General features: G+C 36.6%; 1 protein-coding gene and 1 non-coding gene across 5 annotated transcripts in view; both read right to left on the bottom strand.

Annotated features, from left to right (window-relative positions):
• UVRAG (UV radiation resistance associated) overlaps window positions 1-27,668 on the bottom strand; it is a 315,338-nt gene that overhangs the window by 223,482 nt on the left and 64,188 nt on the right. For all 4 annotated transcript variants that reach the window (XM_070472935.1, XM_070472938.1, XM_070472936.1 and 1 more), the window contains one exon: window positions 11,669-11,754. In XM_070472935.1, coding sequence (XP_070329036.1) covers window positions 11,669-11,754 — 86 coding nt within the window. The remainder of the gene's footprint in view (window positions 1-11,668; window positions 11,755-27,668) is intronic.
• LOC139037295 (U6 spliceosomal RNA) lies at window positions 14,544-14,650 on the bottom strand. Its single transcript, XR_011490116.1, has one exon. It is a non-coding gene; the product is annotated as a U6 spliceosomal RNA (small nuclear RNA).

The following is a 27,668-nucleotide window of genomic DNA, read 5'->3' as shown; positions in this document are numbered from 1 at the left end:
GTTACTTCAAGGGCCAGGTGATATCCCGATGAGCATAATGTATTAATTCTCCTAAAATCTCTGATAAGTTCTCTTAATAAAACAGCATGTAAAAATCAAGTTATGGGTGGGGTAGGTGTTTAACGGCAACTGGTTATTTTTATTGGCAGAGATATCAGGGTGAAATCACTAAACTTTGGAAAGCTGCCTTGGAACATGGCTGGCACCAGCGGGAAAGTAGAAGTTACAAGGCAGCTATGAGGGGTGTGATGGTAAAGCTTTAATTTGCAGTGACATCTTAAACAAAGCAGTCTTAGTAAAGTAACCCTGTGAAATCAAGCCAGAACTGAAGGACAGAGGCAGGGACAGAGAACATCTCTTGGGCAGAAGACTAGTCATATATTTAACTGCCCTCAAAGGATGCGCCTTACCTCTTTATACTGATTTTATACACCTCTTTCACCATTCTAACAATATCTGAATGAATCTGGCTACTGTTCCAAGCCAGAAATTCTGAACATTATTTTGGTGAGGCTCATTTATTTTACCTACTGTGTGGCTACTTCTGTTGAATATTCAGTCCACTAGAGAAAATGGGCTTAGCAGCATGAAAAGCCTACAAAAGGTCCTAGTTAAAGACTATGAGACATATCAGTAACTCATGACTACCGGTTAATTCATTCAATAAGCTAGTTAATTTACCACACAACGCCTTTATGTGACTTTCATTAGCAAGCACTTTGTCCACAATGAAGTATCTAGATGTTTTATAGTAAATATATACTATAATTGTGGAGGAACATATCCAAGATTAGTATTAATCTTGATAATTTAAAACTACCATTTTAAAAAATTCCTCCAAAAATTTACCTATTATTCAGCGATTATCCAACTGGATTGTATTTCTTGCATTCATTTAATAATTTATCATTCATTCAGTTAACAAATATTTACTAGCATCTACTCTGAGTTAGGCTGGTGCTATATACGCTGGGGACAAAATATAAACTAGAACTCTAAATTCCCTACACTTATGTATCGGTCTGTGTTCTCTGTTCCCATTCTGAGAAATATTTTTAAAGACAAAAAGTATATCAAATATTTTGTTTCAGTTCACACACAAAAAAGCATTCAACTTCTGCATTAGAAAGCATCCTGTCCAATAATGTAACTAAATTTCTAACTGGTTTCTGGGCTTAATTAGAAAGTCTGCTGTAAACTGCTGAGATGATTAAAAGAATTACAAAATAAAACTATATGAGCAGTTTCAGCAATAAGTTTAAATATCTAGAGGAAGTACATGGTTTCCTAGCAAAAAATAAACTATCAAGAATAAACCATGGAGAAGTAGGATAAAAGAAAGCAAATAGCACTAGAAGTATGAGAGTCAGATTTATCATCATAAAAGTCACCTGAACTAGATGATTTTAATAGCTAAATTCTCTAACAAACCTTTAAAGAATTAAAAATCCTCAAAATCATTTAGTTTGTTTCAGTTGATTATGATACTAATAGCTAACAAATATAGTATTAACTAATTTGGGCACTGTACTAAGCACTTGATATTAATTCATTTAATCCCCCAACAACTCAATGAGGTTATTATCATCATTTTACAAAGGAGGGTCACAGAAAAAGATGAAAAGTTTCCCAATTCAATTTCAGGATCTCAGGAAAGATGATTACCTATTACACCTTCCTTCCCACCCCCCCAAAAAACAACAGATACTATATACCAATCTCACTTGTAGTAATGATCAAAAGAATAATCTATAACTAATTAGTAATACAATACCAAGAAATCTACATACCTTTTTGCAACTATAAATTAAAGAAAAACATATAACGCTAATAAATATGGAAAGGCAATTCCAAAAATTCAGCATCTATTGCTTTAAAAAGTTAAATAGGAAGAACTATCAAAAAGATTTTTCAAAATTAACAGAGAATATTCTGAACAGTAAAACAGTGATCATTTTTAATTAAAACAAGAATTGGACTAAACTGTTCACTACTTCCATTATATTTCAACATTAATTTTAAAGTTCTAAAAGGTGTATAAATGCAGTAAAGACAAGAAAACAGTATAAATATTGCAAAAGAACAGATAAATCTATCCTTTTATTGATAATGAGTATATGGCCAAGAAAATCAGAGATCTTTCCTTAAAAAACAAGAACTAACTTGATACCATCACTGAATATGACTTTCTTAAAATCACAGTTTTTTCCTATAACAGAAATGAGTATACAAGAATGGACATGGAAAACATTTTATTAAAGAATTGTGTAAAAACTATAGCACACCTAAGAACAAACTTGACGGAAAGGCACATGTCCATATGATGAGAACTGTAAAATCTTATCAACGGATTGAAACAAAATTTGAACAAATATAAGACATATCAGGTCCTGGATGGGAATACTAACATAAAAATGACTCTTTGTGACCCCATGGACTATACAGTCCATGGAATTCTCTAGGCCAGAATACTGGAGTGGGTAGCCTTCCCTTCTCCAGATGATCTTCCCAACCCAGGGACTGAACTCAGGTCTCCCATATTGCAGGACAATTCTTTACCAGCTGAGCCACAAAGGAAGCCCAAGAATACTGGAGTGAGTAGCCTATCCCTTCAGCAGATCATCCTGACCCAGGAATCAAACTGGGATCTCCTACATTCTTCACCAACTGAGCTATCAGGTAAGCCCCTATAAAAAAATGACAGCTCTCACCAAATATAAAAAGTCAATGAATATAAAAATTCCTGTAAGAATTCAAGAAAGTTTTGTTTTGTTTTTTTTAGAATAGGATAAAATAACCTTAACGTCCACATGGAAGAATAAAGTTCTGAGAATAGCCAGAAACAGCATGAAAAAAAAAGAGCAGCAAGAGGGGTACTTGCCTTACCTGGTATTAGGATCCCCAAACCACTGTAATTAATCTGAAATTGGCAAAGGGCTACACAAAAGGATCAGAACAAAAAGGGAATCCAGAAATGAATCCCAGCTTACATGACCTTTAAGTATATAACAAAGGTGGTACCTAAATTCAGTAAGAAAAAGAAGTTAATGGCACAACTGGACATTCATCTGTGAAGAAAACGAATTTCTATATCAATATATGGAATATTTACACAATATATTTAAGAATAATTCCAAATTGTATTAGAGATTTAATTTTAAGAGTAAAATAATATAAACCTCAAAAGAAAACTTAGAAAATGTACATAGAACTAAGATGGAAGAGAGACTTCTAATAAGGCAACTATACTCCAATGTAAAAAATATCTATTTTTTTTTAAAAGAGAGATACTTCTTAAACCAAGCCAAGATTGCCCAGAAGACATCCAAGGAAAACCAAAATTATATGATATGACAAATATAAACATTTTGTATAAGGTATACTAACTCAAGATGTAACAGAGATTTGGAAAAAATACCAAGGACTTGTAAAATTATATGAAAAAACACAAGCAACTCAATTAAAAAGATAGGTAGAATATTAAGAATAGGTAAATTCACAGAAGAATACTGAATGGCTAACAAATCCAGGATATTCTCTTTCACTTGTAGCTCAGAGTAAGCACTGGTACTGAAACTCATAAAAATTAACACTAAGGTGTTATATTCATCAAATTAATAAAAATCACACAGAAAAACGTGATACCCATGGCCAGCAGGGCTTCAAGGTAAAGAGGAAAGTCACATATTATATGTACTCTTTGGGGAAACAGTATGTTATTTCCTAAAATTAAAATTATACATGTCCTTTGACTTAGAAACTCTACTCCTGGAAATTTAATACATAGAAACAAAAACATCACAAATATAAAAATATATTCATATATAGATACTTACTCCAGTATTGCATATAATGGCAAAATGAACAAATAAAAAACCAGAGCCAAAGTAAATATTAAATGTCTATCCATAGGGTGATGACTGAAAAATATAGTACACCTCACCATGGACTATTAAGAAATCATCAAAACAGTGAACTGAAGAGATTTGTACATGGAATGTTAAATAAGGAAACAAGAGGTAGAGTTAAGCATGTAATATCCACTCCAATTTTGTCAAATAGCAATTAAAAACAGATATGCATAATTATGCATATAATGATATCTATGACCTATACATAGAGATCAGCGGAAAAAAATATGAAATAGATACATGACTGATTGTTAAGATGGGTACACAGGTGACTGGGGTCATGTCAGCATGTGTTCTGTGTTTGGATGGTATTTTATTCAATTCAGGCTGTTGTAACAAAGTACCATACACAGGGTAACTTATAAATAGAAATTTAGTTGTCACAGTTCTGGGGCTCAGAAGTCTATGATCAAGGCACCAGTGTGGTTGGTATTTGGTGAGAGCCTGCTTTCTGGTTCACAGTTATCTTTTCACTACATCACATGGAGAAAGGGGCGGGGTCTCCCTAGGGCCTCTTTTATAAGGGTACTAATCCCATCTATGGGGGCTCTGCCTTCATGACCTAATTATCACCCAAAGGCCTCCACTTCAAAGTACCATCACACTGGAGATAGGTTTCAGTGTACCAGCTTGGGATGGAGGTGTGGGACCACAAACATTCAGTCCACAACTGGTGGTTCTGGTAGTGAGGCAAAGGGTTTAAGGAAGAAGACAAGCCAAAAACTAAAAAGAAAGGGGAAAAAAAACACTGCACCTAAAATTACCCCAGATTTTGTTTAAAATTCTACCAATATTTTTGTAAGTATATATGTGTCTTTCTGTGGGTATACATATAGAAAGATGAATAAAAATAAAATGTGCTATTACACATAAATACCAATTCTGTTTAACTGAAACTTATATTAAATACCTAAACATTTTTTAATATCTAACTTTTTAATTTTAAATTTTGATTAAAAACCTTCCTAAATCTTGTCACACATCACTGCTCTCTTAGTAGACTTTAACAAGGACCACTTTATATTCCACTAATGATTCAGTATCAACATAGTACAATGGAAGAACGCACATGCACTCTTCATTCAAACCTGCTTTAACACTTACTTATCTTGTGGTGCTAGACACACACTGATCTAAGCCTCAGTGTCCTCATGTGTTAAATGGAGAGAGCATTAGTGAAAACTAATATGGGACACTTAGTAATTCTCATTATTAACTTCAGTCAGGAACTATAGTATGGAACTGTACTTGGGTAAAGCTGCTCACACAAAGAAGAAAGAAGCTAGCTATGCCTTTTTTCACTTAGTCTGTCTCTCTTCACAGCTGGGCTATTTCTATTTCTCCCTGCCCTCCTTTTATATGAAGTAGTGACAGAGCACTATTTACAAATCCAAACATACTGAGTATAAAGACAGGACAGTAGCTAATACGACTTACCCATCAGTTATACTACAGAAACAAAGAGTGAAGCACAAACAGCAAACTGTCAGATTTTGCTTCTCCTTGATGTCAGTGTGTCTGCCTTAACAGTAATCCTCTTAATTCCCGTCATTTATCAAAAACGAGCACACAGACACTGGGCCTAGTGTCTACCAAGAACAGAAAACTATACGAGTCTTAGGACATAAATTTTGTGACATCTTTTGCTTACAATCAGGTTCTTAATTATATTCTCTACATTTTCACTTACCTCTTAGGGAGAGACATCATTAGGAAGGGAGAGAGGAGAAAACTCTCCCTGCAACCTAGAAGTTAGTCATCGCATTCAAAACTTAAAGATTATGAACAGTTACACCCTTACACATGTCATCCTCCCCGTTTTCTAAACATTACGGCAAGAATAATTTATTCGATATGAGCATTTCCCTTCTATAACTGAAATTCTGTAAGAGAAAGTATTTTCTATCAAAGTGGCGGGTGGGGATATGGCAACAATTTACCAGATAAAGATCTTCCCCAAAGAATCTGCATAAGGGATAAAACCATAAGTCACAAAATCCTGAAATCGTTACGTTGAAGGCAGTGGCAGAAAGAAAAGAGGCAGCTGAATCTTTATGGACCTGATTGTATTTTCAACACTTTTTTGATAACAGTCGAGAAATTTTTTACAACTCTCATTTTATCAGGTGCAAGCCAGAAACAGAAACAACAGAACCCAGTTCCCTGTAACCTGAAGAACAGTTTGAATTAATCAATTAAAACAGCATTTCTTATCTGCTAAATATACTTGATACGTAGCCATCATAGGACTAATACAAGTATCAATGAAAAGAGGATTCTTGTCTAAAGGAGCTCTCAGTTTCTGGGTGATAAGCAGAGAGCAATTCAGACAATGAAGAACTAACTACAACAATAGGTGCTCAGTAAAGGCTAGATACTAGTTGCTACTAGCTACTAGTGGCAGGAGGACTTGAAAGAAGAATATTGGTCCCTTTGGACTATTTAGAACCACATCCTTTGAATACCAAATTAAGAAGGAAGGACTTTATCCTCTATGTGACAGCTCAAAGATTTCTAAACCAAATGAGTGACAAAACTGATATATCTTTGATCATTCTGGCAGCCATGTGGCAGATGAATTGTACTAAAGCAGTGTGAAAAAATAAGGTAGTAAAACATGCTGGTTATGAACACAAGCTCAGGAGCTAAACTAGGTTTAAATACAGACTAACATGAACCACCTGTATAACCTTGGATAAGCCACTCAACTGCTTTGTGCTTCAACTTCCTCATCTGTAAACAGCAATAAACATTTCTAACCACATGGGGTTGTTGTAAAAATTAGAAGAGTCAATTCATATAAATCACTTAACATAGTTCCTAATACAAAGGAAATGTTCAATAAATAATATCTATTAGGACTTTCCTGGTGGTCCGGTGGTTAAGAATCCACCTGCCAACACAGGGGACATAGGTTTGATCCTTGATCCAGGAAGATCCCGCGTGCCGTGGAGAAACTAAGCCTTTGTGATAGTTACTGGGCCTGTGTGCCTAGAGCCTGTGCTCCACAAGACAAGCCACCACAATGAGAAGCCCGCATGCCACAATGAAGAGTAGCTCCGGATCACCTGCACAACAACAAAGACCCAGCACAGCCATAAATAAACAAATGATTTTTTAAAATGATATCTATTAATTGCATGAAAGAAAACCTGAAAGTAGGAAGATCAGAGGTCAGGAAATAGTCCAGGAAAACAGAGGTGAGAACAAAGAAAGGTATGCTCACTAGTGAGCCTGAGATGCTGATGCTACTACTAGAGAAACCAGGGAAAACAAAAGGAAGAGAAAGATCAGGCCAGTGTATGGAGATTAAGCCAGACTTGTTATGGTTGAGGTTCCTACAGAACATGAAAGTCTACTTGTCCCTGGAAACTACAGAGCAGAAATCCAAAAGAAAACTTGAAACTAGAGACATAGTTTTCAGAGCTATTAACATGTGGCTGTGGTGGTTGAAGTTGTGGTAATGAAAAAGAGTCCTTAGAGAGAAAGAGTAATGCAGGATCCACAGGACCAAGAGCTCCGGGATCACAGCAGAATCCACAGTAACTCCAACATAACGTCAGTAAGATGGAGAGGAGACAACATAGCCCTGAGAAACAACCCCTTCCTTCAAGTAGTTTTCAGTGCCATCAGGGAGACAAGACATGCACATGTTAAATAATTTTTATCATGATTGTTAGACGATTAACAAAAGTAATTCTAAAAACAGAGGTGGTAGGCATTAGAATGGCAAGAACAGAAAGGGAAATTACGCCGAAAATTGGAAAACCTAGCAGTAATATACAAAAGGAACAGTGGAACAGAGAAGAATGCTAATTTCAAGGTGGAAGAAGTCAAGGGGGAAATGAAGACTATTATTTATTGAATGTCTACTATGTGCCAGCAACTGTCCTATGATCTTTTAATCTTTTTTACCTTCTTTAATTCTCATGTCTATGAGACCAATATTACCCCCATTTTACAAGAACAGTTTGAGGCATACCAAAGTTAAGAAACTTGCCCAAAGTAACCTGGCGATTTAGGACTGGAACCTAGATGAAGGACCAAAGCCCATGGTTTCTCCACCATACCTTCATTTATTAAATAGGTAAAAGGAGGCCATGTCAAAAGAGAAGGAAAAAAAAAAAGAAAACTATACTCAAGAGAAAACAATTAAGTCTCGCTTAATTCAATACAATAGTTACCTTTCTGAGGAAGTATGAAAGGGAAAACAAAACAAAAACGTTTTTAAACACTAAAAATAATCTTTCAATTCCAGGACAGGTAGGATTACAGCCATCTGCTTGCTTCTAGACCTGTCCCTCAGGTCTCTTCCATACTATCATCATGGTTAGAATCAAATTCACTCCTGAGCATGTCACTCCTCTCCGTGCAATCTTTCAACAACTCCCTATCACCAACACAGTAAACAATAAACAAAAAATTTTAAAAATCAACAGATCCCAAAAGAGAAAGCTGTTTATAAACTCATTAACCTAGAAGGAATAATAAAAAAGAGAAGGAAAGTTAACTTCTAAATTAAAGGCTCACTTATAATTCTTAAGTCTACTTTTCTCACTTCAAAACTGTAAAATAAAGGAAATTTCAAATGCCAGTTAAAGAGCAACATTGACACCTTGTGGTGAACATCCTAAAGTATGAAATGTGACAACTGAAGGGTCTCCTAATTAAATGTCTGCTTACATGAAAACTAATGCTTAATCCAGGGATTTCCAAGGGCTAGGAAGCAGAAATCAGTTACCATCACACACACTGAATGTAAATTTGGAAAGAGCTGCTCTTTCTTTGGTAACACTGGAATTAGTCTAAATTCCTAACTGTTGGCAGAAGAGTAAAACCTCAGGTCATTGTTTTCCTACAAAATGTGGTACAACACATCCATTAGAAGGGGCTATAATGCTAGTTAGGGTCATAGATGTTCTAAAAGCAGCCTTTACTTAGTCAAGATTTCCTACTTTTTTGTATGACATTTACAAATAAAAGGTGGGACATTATCAATTCATAGCAGCTACCAACATAAAAACACAATGAGAGTTAACTAACAGCAGACGTGGGTTCTAACCCTGACTCCAAACAGTACTGAGAACTTTGTGGAGTAAGTCATATTAAAAAATTCAGACTCTGTCTTTTCACATAAAATCACAGATCAAGAAGTAACAATTAAAAAAAAAATCATCAGGAAAGAAGAAGGTATATTTTTAAAAATTACTCCATCCAGGAACAATGTTGCCTGAGTTAAGGAGGGGAAGCAATGAACAAAATTAATTAGCACCACATTAACTTTCTCAGCAATCACTTTATATGTATCTCATGATAAGAACAGTGGGAAAAGAACTTTTAATTGAGCAGATACATGACAATTACTCTGAACTGTGTGAATTTGCAAAGAAAGTTCCATTTTACTCATTAACATTGACAAGTACAATTTAAAGTTTCTAGCTCCAAAGTAACTTTCCGGGTTCAGCCAATTTACTTGATAAACAGACATTAGATTTAGTTCAGAAAAAAGTATATCTGTGTTACCAGCTACAAAAGATTTACATAAAGGTGATGAGCAGGCAATTATTAACAAGGTTATTCAAACTACTGACACACCTAAGGAATCTAGAAGGCACTCCAGAAGTGAAACTCCCCAGAGACATTTCACTGCAAGATCAGTGTTAATTACCTGAGCAACTACCAAACTAATTTTATGATTTTGCATTTATGGAGGGCTCTATGACTTTCAGAAATTTTCTCTATCATCATGCTACATGCACCCAATAACCACCAGTCTAGGATAAGTCAGAGTGTGAAAAGGGTTTGCAAATTTTGTTTGCCAGATAACCTTCATACCAATCTCCAGTCTGGCTCTTACTTGGTGTGTGTCCCCTCAGCTGAGTACTGCTAAGTAATTGACTGCCCCTTGGCCTCACTTCTACATGGAAGACATAAGCTGATCCCTGATGTGGGAACACAGAAAACTTATAGGAGAAAAAGGTAATAGATGTGAAAACGCTTGTAAATTAAACAAATTGTAACACCACTGCTTCTATATTTTAGAACATCAAAGAGGTTAAAAGAACTAGGATAAATCAAGGATAATTAAGTCACAGGCAAGTCAGTCAACACATTCTCCACTATACTAAGCTGATTCCCAAGATTCCGCAGTCTTTCTTCAGCTCTTATTCTCCTGAATCATTACTGTACAGAGCCTTCAGGAAAGGGAAGTGAAGTTGCTCAGTCATGTCCAACTCTACGCGACCCCATGGACTGTAGCCTACCAGGCTCCTCTGTCCATGGGATTTTCCAGGCTAGAGTACTGCAGTGGATTGCCATTTCCTTTTCCAGGGGATCTTCCCAACCCAGGGATCGAACCCTGGTCTCCCGCACTGCAGGCAGACGCTTTACCCTCTAAGCCACCAGGGCCTTCAATACCCCTTAAATCTCTGTTTTCTTAGATTCTATGATACCATCTTTCCCAAATTCTCTTCTTACTTCTGTATTCCTTTTGCTTTTAACTTTACTGATGTCTCTAATAACATAATAAAATCTCACACTTCAAAAATATCTTTAAACATAATAGTATCTATAACTCTATTTTACTGAGGAAAATAGGCCAAGAAATATTAGTGGCTCACAATTCAAACTATTTCTGTGCATCCCTCTTTTCAATACTTAAAACTCAATGTAGTCCAAACTGAATAGGCTCAAAATAAGAGTTATATATTTTGACACAAGTTGTTTTCTATCTCTACCATTCAATTACTAAATTCCATCCATTCTGGTACATACCCTAAGAAGTCAAAGTATCTCTCAGGTAAAAATCAAAAGACATCAAATGTGTGTGGTTACTTTAGTTGAAATCATTGTCTCTTAAGAGCAATTTACATAGTCCATGTGACCAAACTCTCTATCATTCTGTATAACAAGATTCAAGATTTGCAAAGGAAAGGCTCATTTAACAACGTTTACAAAATAAACAACCATCCAACTGGACAAGGATCCAATCATCTTTCTGGACTCTTCCTCCAACAGATATATAGAGGATGTCTAATGGTCTGAAATTTATGATGTGTTATGTAAACATTAGGAAAAGACTGCCAAAATCGAGTTTCAATGAACCATCTGTCTGAGTAGGGTGAACGTAGGTTGAGTGTCACTGTTAACTTTATTTTAAACTGCACTTATTTTGGTAGCCTGCCTCCTGGGAAAATGTCCTTGATGATCTACCACACTGAAAATTAAAACCAAATTTAAAAATCTTACAAAATTAAACCCAGACATTATGAAAATACAGAGCTGAAGCAGCTAAGCCTCTGAGCACATGAGCTTCATGCAAAGCTCTTTGACTTGCCAAACATGATTCTTTTACAGCAGGTCAAAACTCTAAGCTACATCTAGGCCTATTGGAGAGCTTTTCTAAGTAATGGCATCATTGTTAAAATTTTGATAAGTCTAAATTTTATACCTCTGGTTGCTGTTCTTTACAGTGCAGAAGACCGGAAACAGCTCATGTCCCTACTTTAAGATCACTAGCTTCCAATCATTCTCTCCCACTGTCCGCAGGAAAAAAAAAAATGGCATTTGAAAGGCTTTGTAAAAGAGATAAACTTAAATAACTGTAGCTACAAAATTTATGAACCTCTCACTAAAAAATGCTAAGTCTGAGTAACAGCTTCCAAAGCTCCCATACGTTTCCTCACACTGAAATGTCACAAACTCAGAATGAGGAAGATTCTTTAGAAAATGCAAGAGGACTCTAAGAAGTTTCTTACCGCAGCAAAGAGAAGACATCATAAGAATTGCGAACACAGTTCTGATCCACCTGGAGAAGAATATTCTTCTGAACATTTGAATAACCCTAAAAGACATTGATCAACAAATTAATCAAAGTAAAACAAAATATGTGTCCAAATTAATCATGATGTTTGTCTTTTTTAAATTATGATTTAATAATAACTCAGTAGGTTCAAATCATTAAGAAATTAAGAAACACTTTCACATAATTGAAGTTTAACATTTTAGGCAAGTGAATTTAAAATAAATTTCTTCTAATATTTTCCCACAGAAACAATGTTTCACATTATAAATTTTGGTAAACTTCCCAGTGAAACCCCAGAAGTCTTTTTAACATATTATGTGGCTGAAGAAGAGTATTAACAATAATATTTCAAGTATGCCTAGCCAACATATGTAATGTTTTTATGGGAGAAAAGGCATTCCAAGTTTTAATTAGGAATACCTGAAACAAATATTTCCACTCAGTGGTGTTAAGGTGTTGGGAGCAAGGATGGTTTCTACAGCAAACATAGCACAATTTCTTAAGAAGAACAGAACAGCTATCTGGCATTTCAGAAAGGCAAAGTAAATAGTAGTTAAGAAAAAAGGACTCTGGACCCAGACCACCTGGATTACAATTTAAGCCCTTAACACACCAGTTCTGTAACCTTGAGCAAGGCACCTAACTTTTTTCAGTTTAACTTTGGTTTCTCATCTATAACATGGAGATGATAATACTATCTACCTCACAAATTGTCATGGGAATTAAAAGAGCTAATATTTGTAAAATCAAAGGTATGTAATAAGCACTGCATGCCTGCTATAATGCTAATATAAGCATTTTCCAAAAATTACATTGCTGCAGATATTAAAAAGGTTATTAGGAAAATATCATGAAGAACTTCATGCTAACAAATCTGACAACTTAGATTAATTAGACAAATTCAACTACAACATGCCAAAATGGATAATAGCTGAGTAATAACTCTGTAACTATTTTTAAGTGAATAAGTAGTTGAAAAATCTTTCCACAAAAATAGTCTTGGTCCAGGTTTCTTCACTGAATTATATCAAATGTTTAAGAAATATCATCAATTTAGTACAAACCTCTTCATAAAACAGAGCGGAAAGGAACAATTTCCAACCACATTACTGACACTAAACCTTATCTCTCTCTCTCACACACACACACATAGATAATTATAAGCCAATATCCTCATGATTACAGACACAAAAATCTTAGCAAAACATTAGAAAGTTGAACCAGAAATACATTATAAGGATAAAACAACAACACTTCATTTTGACTGAATTTATTTTAAGAATGCAAGAGTGGTTTAGTATTTAATATCAATCAATTAGCAAATAAATGAAGCAATCATTATAAATCTACCCTTATGGGTACACAATAATAAAGATGTAAAGTGATGATAAAAATGGGGGAATAGAGCCATAGAGAAGAAAAGTTTTATATAATACTAATATTAACTTTAGCTAAACTTACAAATTAAGATGTCAACTATCATCCTTGGGGCAGACACTAAGAAAATAACTAAAAGATGCACAGTGAAAGAAAAGAGAAAGGACTCAAATGTTACATGAGAAAATAACTAATACAAAAGAAGGTAGTAATAGAAGAAATGAGGAACAAAAAGAAATAAGAAAACAAATTAAAGAATGGCAGAAGTCCTTCCATCTGTAATTACAGGAAGTGTTAATGAATTAAATTACACTACAATTAAAAGGCAGAGATTGGCCAAATGGATTTTCTTTTTAATGATCCACAATATGCTATCTACAAGAGATGTACTTTAGAATCAAAAACATATAAATAGGTTGAAAATGGAAGGATGGAAAGATATTCTATGTAAGTAGTAACCAAAAGAGAACTGGAATGTGTAAACTAATATCAGACAAACAGACATTAAAACAAAACAAATGACCAAAACAGACATTATGCAGTTTTAAAAGGATCAAGAAGATATAAATGATTATAAACATATATGTACTTAACAACATATAAACAAAACATATGAAGTCAAAACTACAAAACTAAAATGAGAAACAGCAGAAGTCAACATCCCACTTTTAACAATGGATAGCACAACCATAAAAAAAGAGAAAGAAGGAAACAAAAAATATCAACAATACTATAAACCAAATAGACCTAATAGATGTATATAGCATGGTCCACTCAACAACAACCATACAAATATTCTCAAATGCACATGGAATATTCTCTAGGATAGACCATATGTTGTCACAAAGAAAATCTCAATAGATTTCTAAACACTGAAATCATACAAATTATCTCTTCTGATCACAATGGAATGAAACTAAAAATCAGTAACAAAAGGAAATTTGGAAAATTCACAAACTGCAAACTAAACAACATACTCTTAAATGACCAGTGGGTCAAAGAACAAATCATAAGGTTAATAATTAAATGCTATGTTGCATAAAAATACAACATATAAAACACATAGGATACAGTGAAAAAGTGCTCAGAGTGATAAATGCAGCTGTAAATTTTACATTAAAAAGAAGAAAAAGGAGAGAGAGTTCGAATCAGTAACGTAATCTTCCACCTTAAGGAACAATAAAAAGAAAACCTAAACCCAAAGTAAGAATGAAGCAAATAATAAAGATTAGGGCAGAGATCCTAGCAGCTCATATGGTAAAGAGCCTGTCTGCAACATGGGAGATCCAGATTTTTTTTTTTTTCATTTATTTTTATTAGTTGGAGACTAATCACTTCACAATACTGTGTGGTTTTTGCCATACATTGACATGAATCAGCCATGGATTTACATGTGTTCCCCACCCTGATCCCCACCCACCTCCCCCCTCATCCCATTTCTCTGGGTCTTCAAAAATATGGAATGCTTCAAGAATTTGCGTGTCATCCTTGCGCAGGGGCCATGCTAATCTTCTCTGTATCATTCCAATCTTAGTATATGTGCTGCCGAAGCGAGCACAGGAGATCCAGATTCAACCCCTGGGTCAGGAAGATCCCCTGGAGAAGAGAATGGCAGCCCACTCTAGTATTCTTGCCTGGATAATTCCATGGACAGAGGAGCCTGGAGGGCTACAGTCCATGGGGTCACAGAGTCGGACACGACTGAGCAACTAACCCTTTCCATGAAATATAGAATAAAAAACAATAGAAAAAAATCAATAAAACTAACTTAGTTCTGTGAAAAGAGCCAATAAAACTGACAAACATTAAGCCAGACCAACCAAGAAAAGAGGAGAGAACACTCCAATCACTAAAATCAGGAATGAAAGTGAGAACTTTACCATTAATCTTATAAAGACAGGAAATACTAATTATAGAAGAATACTATAAGAGCCTCTTGATGAAAATGAAAAAGGAAAGTGAAAAGGTTGGCTTAAAACTCAACATTCAAAAAACTAAGATCATGGCATCCAGTCCCATCACTTTGTGGCAAACAGATGGGGAAACAATAGAAACAGTGCGAGGCTTCTTGGGCTCCAAAATCACTGCAGATGGTGACTGCAGCCATGAAATTAAAAGACACTTGCTCCTTTGAAGAAAAGCTATGATCAACGTAGACAGACATTACTTTGCCAACAATGGTCCGTCTAGTCAAAGTATGGTTTTTCCAGTAGTCATGTATGGATGTGAGAGTTGGACTGTAAAGAAAGCTGAGCGCTAAAGAATCGATGCTTTTGAAGTGTGGTGTTGGTGAAGATTCTTAAGAGTCCCTTGGGCTGCAAGGAGACCCAACCAGTTCATCCTAAAGGAAATCAGTCCTGAATCTTCATTGTAAGGACTGACGCTAAAGCTGAAACTCCAACACTTTGGCCACCTGATGTGAAGAACTGACTCATTGGAAAAGACCCTGATGCTGGGAAAGATTGATGGCAGGAAGAGAAAGGGACGACAGAGGATGAGATGGTTGGATGGCATCACCAATGCATCACCGACTTGATGGACATGAGTCTGAGCAAGCCCCAGGAGTTGGTAATGACAGGGAAACCTGGCGTGCCGCAGTCCATGGGGTTGCAAAGAGTTGGACATGGCTGAGCTACCGAACTGAACTGATGAACAACTGTATGCCAACAACTCAGGGAACCTAGATAAAATGAAAATTCCTAGAAAAACAGAGACTCCCAAAAGTGATTCAGGAAAAAACAGAAAATCTGGACAGATCCACAAGTTATCAAAGAGTTTAGCTAGGCTACTCCATGGTATCACCGCTTTGACATCCATTTTGTTTGGCCAAGTAGCCTTTAGGGACCTTACACCAACACTAGATCCCTCTTTAGGGAAGTGCATGCCCTAGATTGCAGGCTGCAGAGTTACAAGCAAACGTAGATTCTGTTAATACTTGTGATCAACAGTCTCCCCTGCTTCCCAGGACCTGTATGCTCTACATGCCCCTTAGATAAAAATCCCCATGGAGCTTACCAAATCCCTGCTCTTTTGGTTTGAACTAAACCACCCACCCAAGCCCAGGAACCCCAAAGCACTCTACAGACAGACTCTAAACAAGACATATGTCCCAGATCCTCCATTTCTCTGTCTGCACTCTGCCTTGACCTCCCCATGTGGCCACTTCAAAGCCTTCTCAATAATTCCTCCAGAATCTATGAGTAACAAATGTCTCTATTTCAATTTCTCTTGTGGTTTTCTGTGCTCTATCAACAAATGTTAATTTAACAAAGTTATAACAAAACTAAAGAAGTTAAATCAGTAATTATAAAACTCCCAGCAAAGAAAAGCCCAGAACTGCATAATTTGGCAAAATCTACTGATCACTTAAGAGAAAATAACACCAATCCTTCTATAAGTCTTCCAAAAAATGAAAGAGGAGGAAATACTTCTTAACTCACTCTATGAGACCAGTATTACCCTGATCCCAAGCCAGATAATAACATCACAAGAAAATTATAGACCAATATCCCATATATATATAAAACATATATATATACATTATAGAGAAAAAAATCCTTAACAAAATACCCTTGAACAAAGAGGGGGTGGGGGCAACGACCCCTACATGGTTAAAAATCCACATATAACTTTACAGTCAGTTCTCTGTACCCACAGTTCCATATGCATTGTTCTGCATCAATGGATTTGACCAACTGTACATTATGTAGTACTGTAGTTCAGACTTATTGGGGAAAAAAAACCAAACCACATATAAGTAGCCCTGCCCAGTTCAAACATATGTTATTCAAGAGTCACATGTATTAGCAAAGCTAATCTGGTCTAGCAATTCTACTTCTGGGAATATACCCAAAAGAATTGAAAGCAAAAACTCAAAGAAAGAGAAATTTGTACACCCATGTTCATAGGAGCATTATCCACAGTAGTCCAGGGGTGGAAGTAACCCAAGTGTTCATCAACAGATGAACAGGTAAAATACGGTATATTCATATAACGTAATACTATTTATCCTTAAAAAGGAAATTAATTCTGACACATGCTGTAACATGCATGACCCTTAAACACATTATGTTAAGTAAAACAAGCTAGTGACAAAAGGATAAATATTGTGTGGTTCCACTTATATAAGGTACCAAGAACAGTCAAATTCATAGAAACAGAAAGTAGAAGGGTGAGTACCAGAGACTTGAGGAGGAGGGAGATGGGGAGTTATTACTTAAAGGGTAGATAGAGAGTTTCAGTTTCACAAGACAAAAAGAGTTCTGGAGATGGACAGTAGTGACAGTGGTAAAACAAGGTGAATGTCCTTAATGCCACCAAACTATACACTTAAAATGGTTAAGATAGCGAATTTTATATTATGTATATTTCACTACAATTAAAATAATTTTCTAGAAAAAGATTTATATATCAGGAACAAGTGGTATTTACCCAAGGTATGTTAAGCTGGTTTGATAAATGAAAATCAAGTCAACACAACATATCAAGTTGAAGAACTCGTATTTTCCAATTCAATATTTGCTACAAAGCAATACTAATCAAATCAGTGTTGTACTGGCATAATGACAGACATATACATCAATGAAATAGAACCAAGAATACAGAAATAAATTCATCTATCTATAGTCAACTCATTTTAAACAAAAGTGTCAGGCCTGAGAAAGAACAGTCATTTCAACAGTGATGCTGAAACAACTAAATGGCCACATGCAAAAGAATAAAGTTGGACCCATTCCTAACACCATATACAAAAATTGCAACTAGGATCAAAGACCTAAGTGTAAAACCTAAAACAATAAAACCATTAAGGCACCTAATGGTTGCCAACCCTAGTATACTGCTGTTGGGAACATAAAGTGGTCAGCAGCTATGGAAAAAAGTTTGGCAATTCCTCAAAAAGTGAGGCATAGAATTACTATGTCATCGAGCAATTCCACTCCAAGGTATGAAGCCAAAAGAACTGAAAACAAATTCTTGTACATAAATGTTCACAGCAGCACTATCCACAACAGCCAAAAGGTAGGAACAATTCAAACATCCATCAGTGGATGAACACTATATAACCTCGGAGGTTACCTATAAAACCTCGGATTTGCCAAGGGATTCTTAAATATGATGCCAAAAGCATAAGCAACAAAAGAAATAATAAATTGGACTTCATCAAAATTAAACTTTTGTGCAACAAAGGACACTACGAAGAAAGTAAAAAAAAAAAAAAAATCCAAAAGAAGGGAGAAAATATTTTCAAATCATGTATCTGATAAAGGTCTAATATCCAGAATACATAAAGAAGTCTGACAACCCAACAACAAACAGACAACCCAATTATAAACTGGGCAAAGGACTCAAAGAGACACTTCCAGAAAAGATATACAAACAGCCAACAAGCACATGAAAAGAAGCCCAATATCACTAGTCATTAGGAAGATGTAACTCAAAAATCACAATGAGATTCCACTTAATATTTTGTAAAAAAAGTAAAATTTAAAATTTGGAAAAAACAAAAAATAATGTTGGTAAGGATGTGGAGAAATCGTCAACCCTAGTATACAGCTGTTGGGAACATAAGTGGTCAGCAGCTATGGAAAAAAGTTTGGCAATTCCTCAAAAAGTGAAGCATAGAATTACTATGTCATCTAGCAATTCCACTCCAATGTATAAAGCCAAAAGAACTGAAAACAAATCTTGTACATAAATGTTCACAGCAGCACTATTCACAACAGCCAAAAGGTAGGAACAATTCAAACATCCATCAGCAGATGAACAGATAAACTAAATATAGTATATTCATACAATGGGATATCACTCAGCCAAGAAAAGTAGTACTGACACATGCTACATTTGGATGCACCTCAAAAGCACTAAGCAGCCAGACATAAAAGGTTACGTATTGTATGATTCCATTTATATTCAATACTCAGAATAAGTGAAACCGTAAAGAGAAAAGCAAGTTGGTAGTGCTGGCGGTTGGGGGACACAAAATGGAGAGTGAACGCTTAATGGCATTTTCTTTTGCTGTGATAAAAATGTTATGCAACTTGATGGAGATAGTGTTTGCACAACATTGTGAACGTTCCCAATGCCACTGAATCACACACTTTAAAATGCTTAGGGAATTCCCTGGTGGTCCAGTGGTTACAACTCGGTGCTTTCACTGCTGGGGCCTGGGTTTGATCCCTGGTGGGGAAACTAAGATTCCACAAGTTGTGCAATGAAGTCTCCCCCCAAAAAGCATAAATTCATGTTATATAAATTTCAACCCAATTAAAAAGAGAGACAGTTGGCTATGAAATAATCTACATATGAGGGCAGCTGAAGAGACAGGAGACAATCCTACAAATGAGCTACGAAAAGACACCAGAAATAAACTTAAGATTCTCACGAGAAATGATTGGAGACACTCCACTTAGCTGTTCTTATTTTATGTAAAAAGCTGCCAAACATCTTTTCTACTAAAACTTATCCACACTCACATACAACTAAAAGCAACACATTATAGTAAGAATTCTGCATCTTAATCCACTCTGCCTGTCATGGAAGTGAAGAAAACCACTTAACTCCTCTAGGTCTTAGTTTCTTTAACAATAAAATGAGATGAAAACAATGATAAAACTAATATAAACAATGATAAACAATAATAGCCAAACACAAAGTAACATTTATGAGCATTCACAGTATTCCAGGCAGTGTTGTTTTTCACGCTAAATGAACGTTTTATATTAACATTAAAGGTTAACATACATAATACTCATGAGACCCTGTGAAACAGGTACTATTCTTATCCCCACTTTAAAGGTAAGGAAACTGAGACACAGGGAGGATTAAGTAGAAGAGCCATTCAGTCTGGCTCCACAGCTTGTGTTCTTAATGACCATGCTTTACTTGATCTCTAAGACCTTTTCCAGTTCTCAAATTCTGGGTCCATGTACATTTAAGGCAACTCAAGGACATTATTAAACCCTTCTGCTTCAGCCACAACTCAGCAATTAACATTCTTGAAATATGCTAAGAGCCTTGCTCTGAATGACATCTAACGTCACCAGATGTGCAATCCCGACAGACTTCTGATGAAGGATCATAATGGAAAGAAATGGTTCATTTGTATCTGGTTATCTGTGTGAGATACTGCCAAGTGCCAAAGAGCCCTGAGGAGATTTACGTGTCACTCAAAATTCTCCTGAAGCCAGGCCTAACAATTCGTTTTCAAAGAAGCAAAGAGGATAGGCACCAGTCTGGGTGAGCGCCTGTTAAACTGCTCAAGGAAACAGATAATTTCACATACCCAAAGACCAACAGTAATTCCAGGCAGATGATCAGGTGTGTTTCTAGATCAGTGATCTACAAACTTTCTCAGTCAATGGCCAGATTGTAAATATTTAAGGCTTTGCGATCCACATCATCTCCATTGCATACTTTTCTTTGTTTCGCCTTCAAATTCTTTACAGATGTAAAAACCATTCTTAGCTCGCAGGCCACATAAAAACATGTGGGGACTGTAATTTGCTTATCCATGTATTAGATCACTGAATATGTCAACTTTTAAAATGTGTTACTGTATGTTTTGAGAGTTGTCAGCTACTAAAACAAAGACAATCCTTTATTAAAACTATAAAAGTTCTACTAAAATAATCCCGTGGACAGGATAACTGTTTACGAAGCAAACAACAATATACACATATACCTATTCATTTCAGTGTTTACTGAGTACCTAATACATACAAGATGTCAGGCAATTTCTATCATCCTTATAAAAGTATATAACCGAATAAAGTATATAACCCAGTTAAGGTTCCAAGTGAAGTAAAACTGCTTGTAAGAAAGGTTAAGAAGAAAAGCTATACGAGTTCCAGTATGGTAAAGATTCCACCCAGTAGAAGCAGAAACATCAAAGGCTGCAGGGGTAGCAATACTTGGGATGGATTAACAAGTACAGAAAGCTGAATGGCAGTGAAGGAAAGTCCCACACAGAATGAACACCTTTAGCTGAAGCATGGCAGTGGGAAAACATAAGCTGTATTCAGAGAAAATTAAACAGTGGTCCAATTTGTTCAGCTCCAATGATGTTAAAATTACTTGGAACACCACAGGGGAAAATAGTGGGAGATACAGCTACGTGACAAGGTAGAGAGGGCCAGACACAGAAAGCCTTGAATGTCACAATAAAGAGTGAGACGACCTTCATAAAGGACTCATGAAAAGTTTCCGCCAGTGTAGGACAATGATCAAAGCTGCATTTAAGGAAAGTTACTCTGGTAATGACATATATGACAAACTAGAGGAAGCAGAATGCCCAAACACCCGTTAGGACACTATGTTAGAAATCCACACTACAGGGAAAGAGAACTCAAATTCTGAAGAATAAAGGAGACAGACAGAGAAAAGCAGTAAAGATAAAAGCAGAGATATACCCAAAAGTACTATACCACTGACTGAATTTAGGCTGATGGAGAAAAGGAAATTAGGTCAGAGATTTGGCCACATCTAGCAGACCAGAAGTAACTCCATACAACCTTTAAGCAAAGGAATAAAAAAAAAATCAAAGTATGCTTTAGGAATAAGATTAATCAGGCAGTGGTGAATCAGACAAAGTGGATACAAAGAGACCAGAGCCACAGGCTCGCCAGGAAACTACTGCAGTAATCCTGCCTTATGAAGGTGCCAGGCTGAGCTCAGATCATGGCAATGGATATGGAAAAGCAGCCAAAAATGAGTGATTTCAAAGAAGGACTCAAAAGAGTCCAGGAGCTGAATGGAGTGGATAAAAGAAATCAATCAAGGCTAACTGCAAAATTTGAGACCTCGATAAATGGAAAAAATAGTTAATAAAAATGCAAAAAAACCTCAAAAAACTGGAAGGGAAAGCAAACCTGGAGAGAAAATTAAAGAGATCCATTTAAAATATAATAATTTGCAATGGCAGATGTCTATGAAGAAGTGGTCAGAAACTATTTAAACACAGATGAATGAGAATTTTGAACAACATGCTATACAACTGATGACAATGAAACAGTATATCCTAGCAGAGTTTTAAATGATCTGCTACTACAACATTCATTCACTCATTCAATAAATATTTACTGAATCATTACTACATGCCTGGCACCATGCTAAGCAATAGGGATAATTCATTTACAGACACTGTCCCTGCTCTTACATAGTGCACAGTCTAGTAAGAAAGAGAGTTGAGTAAATGGGTAATCAGAATATAACTAGTCAAGGACGGCGACAAGAAAAATGAAAAGCAAAGGTCTATGAGAGTACATAGAGGGGTGCCCAAACTGTACTTAGGGGTATGTCACAGAAAACCATTCTATGGAAAGGAGGTCCAAGCTCTAAAACTTAAATGGGTAAATTTCAGCTTTTTAAGAAACTGTAATGGGTGGGGTGCTTCAAAATCAAGAATTAGTTCACTGTAAGACCTTACAAGTCCATTAACTACTCTGAAATGACTTGAATAAGAGGGACATGATGAACATTTTAGAAAGATAAATCTGGTTCCAATGTCAAGAACGAGGAAAGAAACAGATGTTTAGCAGATATCTCAAGTAGTGATTCAAAAAGTAACAGAAAAAGAGAGGAGCGTTTAGGATGACTCCCTGCTCTGGTTTGAGAAAATGTATGGACAACAGTACCATTCACTGAACCAAGGAATACAATAAGGGTGGGGGAGATCGAGCTCAGTTTAGGAACTGTGGAGAGTATGTGTCTCTGAGATGGTTGGATGGCATCACTGACTCAACAGACTTAAGCTTGAGCAAACTCTGGGAGATAGCGAAGGACAGGGAAGCCTGGCGGCCTGGCGTGCTACAGTCCGTGGGGTCACAAAGAGTCACACGTGACTTAGCGATTGAACAACAATGAGTCTCTGAAACACTCAAGCAATCTGACTCAAGTCTAGATATATGGAAGTACTAACTGGAGAACTAGACTTGGGAGAGATCTGAATCACCCAGACACAACGTGTTGATGAGAAGACAAAAGGTCTGAGTGGAAGCCTGAAGACAATACCTTAAAGGCCCCAGAAAAAGCCTGCCCCATGGGACTGATGGTAGACTATATATGGGTATGTGTGTGTGTGTTCAGTCACTCAGTTGTGTCCGACTCCATGACCCCATGGACTGCAGCCCACCAGGCTCCTATGTCCATGGGATTCTCCACACAAGAGTAGTGGAATGGGTTGTCATTTCCCACTCTAGGGGAGCTTCCCGACCCAGGGATCAAAGCCATGCCTTCTGCATTGGCAGTCGGATTCTTTATCATTGCACCACCAGGGAAGCCCTAGTAGACTATATACATTATTCTTAAAACTGTTAAGTGAGCTCTGCAAATAGTCTCTCTTCTATTTACTTAGGGAGAATAAGGAATCATAATGAACAGTGGGGAAAAAAAAACTGGGGCTCATTCTACTACTTGAGCACATTTTCAGATATAGTGAGCATACTTTTTCAAAATTTAGTATTTATTTGTACAAGGACAGGGAAGCCTGGTGTGCTGCAGTGCATGGGGTCACAAAGAGTTGGACACGACTGAGTGACTGAACAACAATAATTTGTTCAACTCCTCCTAAAATGGCTACCTGAAGAATCAAAAGAAAGCCTGTGTTCCTATGCGTGTATGTCAGTTTGGACATCAACACACTTTTAAGTGTCACTAAGGTTTAAACTGAGGAAAATGTGCACGTATCTCTGTCAAGCACCTCCAAGCCTCAGACACCCACTGCCACTGAGCTCTGACGAAGCCCAGATGCTGAGCTGCTGAGGAGGGAAAGTGAGACCGCTTCCTCGACACTGAACCTGAGCTGAATATGCAGACTCCCCCAGATCTGGTCTGAGGTTTGAGACAGCATATGTTTTCTTCTTCAAAACAGAAGCAATGAAAGTAAGAATAATGTTATTAAGCAAAGGTATACAGATCCTGAAACTAAATTTTTTTTAAATTCAAGTCAACAGGGATGAAAAGGTTCTTCTTCACAAGTATGAACTGAGAGTTCACACTTCACTTTTTTAAACTACCCTCAAAAAATGATCACAATCATAGTCTCACACTCCAAGTATGAAATGGATTAAATGTCACCAATACAACTTGGTAACAAGAGGGTTGACAGTGACCCTGCTGAGGTAGCCATCCTTTAAGAGAAAAGTATATTACAGAACAGAGACAGGATCCATGTGATCCTAGTGGACCTCATTCACTCAAGAAAAATATCTTCTAAGCAAAGTCTACACCAAATCCTGGGACTAAAAGAATGAGTAAGAGACAACCTCAGCCCTAAAGAAGATTACACTCTAACAGGAAGAAGGACATACACACAGTTACTGTAATTGTGAGAGAAGAGAGAAGTGAGAGGGAAGAGAAGGCAACAGTGGTATCATGTTATCTAGGTGAAAAAGTCTAAGAAAGAATTCCCAGCTTTCTAGAGAAACAATTTAAATGGAAACTGACTCCCAGAGGGGAAAATTAAAAAAAAAAAAAAAGTCAAGAATGCCCTCACTACAAATCTAAGAAAGAATAATAAAGATGAGTTTACAAAATTGAAACAAAGTTTTCAACTCTCTGAATCCCCTAGTGAGGATGAGTCTGGAGCTCTGTTTCTGCTTACTCTCTAAGAACCGAAAACATCTACATGAAGAGCCATGCTTGGCTTTGAATTTTCCAGTATTAAAATTCTGAAAAAGCTCAAAAATTGTGCTAAAGAGACAAGATCCTCCAAAATTCGTAACAGGAAACGTGGCATTTTCCCAGATTATTCTCTGGCTTCAATGAAGAGAGAGAATGGGGACCACACTGCAGCAGCAGGATTTATAAATATGAATTATAGGATGAGATGATTTTCCAAACATCTGTCAGAAGCTAATCTGATCCAAGAGTAAAGGGAGCGGGGGTGGGGGGTGGGGAAGAGAGACTCAGAGGAAAGCCAAACAGACTAACGTGTGGAAATTTTGTGGATTTTGGTGGGTTGATGGCCTCTTGGGCATTGCATGCCCACTCTACAATGATAAATACCCAAAGTCTGTACAATAATATACTTTATACCATTCAGAGCACTTATGTATGTACCCTCATTTGACCTTAACAATGCACATAGTAGGTATCTCTAGGTAAATATAAAGAAAGTGACGTGGTACTTTGACATGCTCTGTGAAGTAGGGAAAAACCTAGACACCACGTAGCATAGTTGTCAAGAGGCTTTTGAATAAATCAGACCTGGTTTCAAATCACTGTTCTGCTACTTACTAAGTCAAGGCTATGGTTTTCCCAGTAGTCATGTATGGATAAGAGCTGGACTATAAAGCTGAGTGCCAAAGAACTGATGCTTTTGAACTGTGGTGTTGGAGAAGACCCTTTAGAGTCCCTTGGACTGCAAGGGTATCCAACTAGTCCATCCTAAAGGAGATCAGTCCTGAATGTTCACTGGAAGGACTGATGCTGAAGCTGAAACTCCAATACTTTGGCCACCTGATGCGACGAACTGACTCACTGGAAAAGACCCTGATGCTGGGAAAGATTGAAGGCAGGAGGAGAAGGGGATGAAAGAGGATAAGGTAGTTGGATGGCATCACCAACTCGATGGACATGGGTTTGGGTAAACCCCGGGAGTTGGTGATGGACAGGGAGGCCTGGCGTGCTGCGATTCATGGGGTCGCAAAGAGGCAGACACAACTGAGCAACTGAACTGAACTAATCCTGGATTAGTAGTTGAACATTTCCTTCTAGGATACTGTATCTACAAAATGATGATAACTACCTCAAGGAGCTGTTATACAGATTAAATAAAACATGAAAAGTACATAGTATAGTGTCTGACATATAGTAGGTACTCAGTAAGAACTAGCAATGATAGTTTTCAAAAGTTCCAAAAGTTCCATATCCACCTGAGTAATACTGTTATTAGGATACCACATCAGTTCAAATAATTCAGAAACAAGATTTTACCCTGGACTTAAACTGAGCTCAGACACCTAGAGATTTTATTAACAAAGTTATTATTGTTATTAAGTTATTTAATTTATTTATATTAATTAAAGTTATTCATTAGAAACAGTCCCTTAGGATCTGTCTGGTCTGTTTCTTGTATTTCATAATCTGCTTGAGGGGGCAGGGTGGGGACAGAGCTCTTCAAGGAAAACTGAATAAACTATGTATAAGAATGAGCTATTTTTTGTGATCCTCCAACCTTTATTTGATGACATACTAAGAGATCTGGGTAGAAATTATACCATATCCCTTTCTCTGTTGTTAAAATACAGGCAGTACTTGATGCACTTAATCCCCACTTCTGAACGTTCTGCTTGAGTACCATGTGGGACGTGCTCTGTAAACAAGTTAGCATCCAGCAAGACGCTAGCATCCAGCAAGATGCTGAATTTGACCAGCAAGAGGAAATAGCCATCTTTTTAATTTCTCAGTTCTATAAAGTTAACTAGACAAAAATCTCTTTTCAAAGTTTCAGCATCTTCAGTTTGAAAACAAAAATACTAATACTTTGCCCACCTGAGTTGTTATAAGTTAAAGACAGTATCTTTAACAGCATTTAATCACACAAATAAATGGATGGAAGAAACCTCAAAAAGCACTTAGAAGAAGAAAATCATCTATTCATCACTTTTACACATGTGTCATGGTATAAAGAAGAAGAGCATATCTAGAAAGACAGAGATCTATGTTCTGATCCTGGTTCTGCCACTAACTCATCCTGATTTCCTGGTCATTCATTTATTCCCCAAATACTTACTGTTAGCTGCTAGATGCCTGCAGCTGTTACTACTACTAAAACTTCTAATAGTAGTCGCTCTGCCTTCCCTACAGAATGGAGTAAAATAATTTAAAGAGGTATGAAAGTATGTAATGATTTATATTACTTTTGACATTATTATAGCTATGTCTAATTATCACCTAAAGCATGAAACTACTCTCCATGTCAAGTTCGAGAGGCTCTCTAAGCCTTAGTTTCTTTATCTATGAGATAAGAGTGCAGAGTTAAATAAGCCTAATATTCCCTCCAGCATTAATCAGCTGATAAGAATTTTTTTAGTTTGAAATGAGGAACCTAAAACTAAGAGAGGTTAAGTGATCTGCTCCAGGATACATAGTAGCAGAACAAAACTGGGATTAGAAATAAGGTTTTCTACTTAGTGAAAGTATCATGCCTTGACCAATATAAAATAAGGAATTCCCATTTGCACAGGCTCTGAAACTTGCTGTTGTCCCTAAATCTTCAATCTCAGTTGGACTATGTACTTGAGATGATCAACTCATGTGGTTGCATTTGTGAAATTAATCACCAAATTGTTATCTCAATCTCCTGAGAGTGTTTTACTACAAAAAGATTTGATCCTTTTTATTTGGATTCTTGTTATTCAGTCACTCAGTCGTGTCAGATTCCTTATGACCCCATGGAATGCTGCACGCCAGGTTTCCCTGTCCTTCACTATCTCCCAGAGTTTGCTCAATTCTACTCCTGTTTCAATTTTTTTTTCCCATTAAAATGAGAATGCACTGCCATCTACTGGACTCTGAAGACATTGCTGCTACAGTTTTTTGTCAGAACAAGAACTCTTAATAATTTAAAGCTTTTT

The sequence above is a fragment of the Odocoileus virginianus genome, chromosome 10, assembly GCF_023699985.2.
Source record: "Odocoileus virginianus isolate 20LAN1187 ecotype Illinois chromosome 10, Ovbor_1.2, whole genome shotgun sequence".
Classification (NCBI taxonomy): Eukaryota; Metazoa; Chordata; class Mammalia; order Artiodactyla; family Cervidae; genus Odocoileus; species Odocoileus virginianus.
The sequence above is the reverse complement of the archived record's forward strand: the minus strand, read 5'-3'. Positions and strand labels throughout refer to the sequence as shown.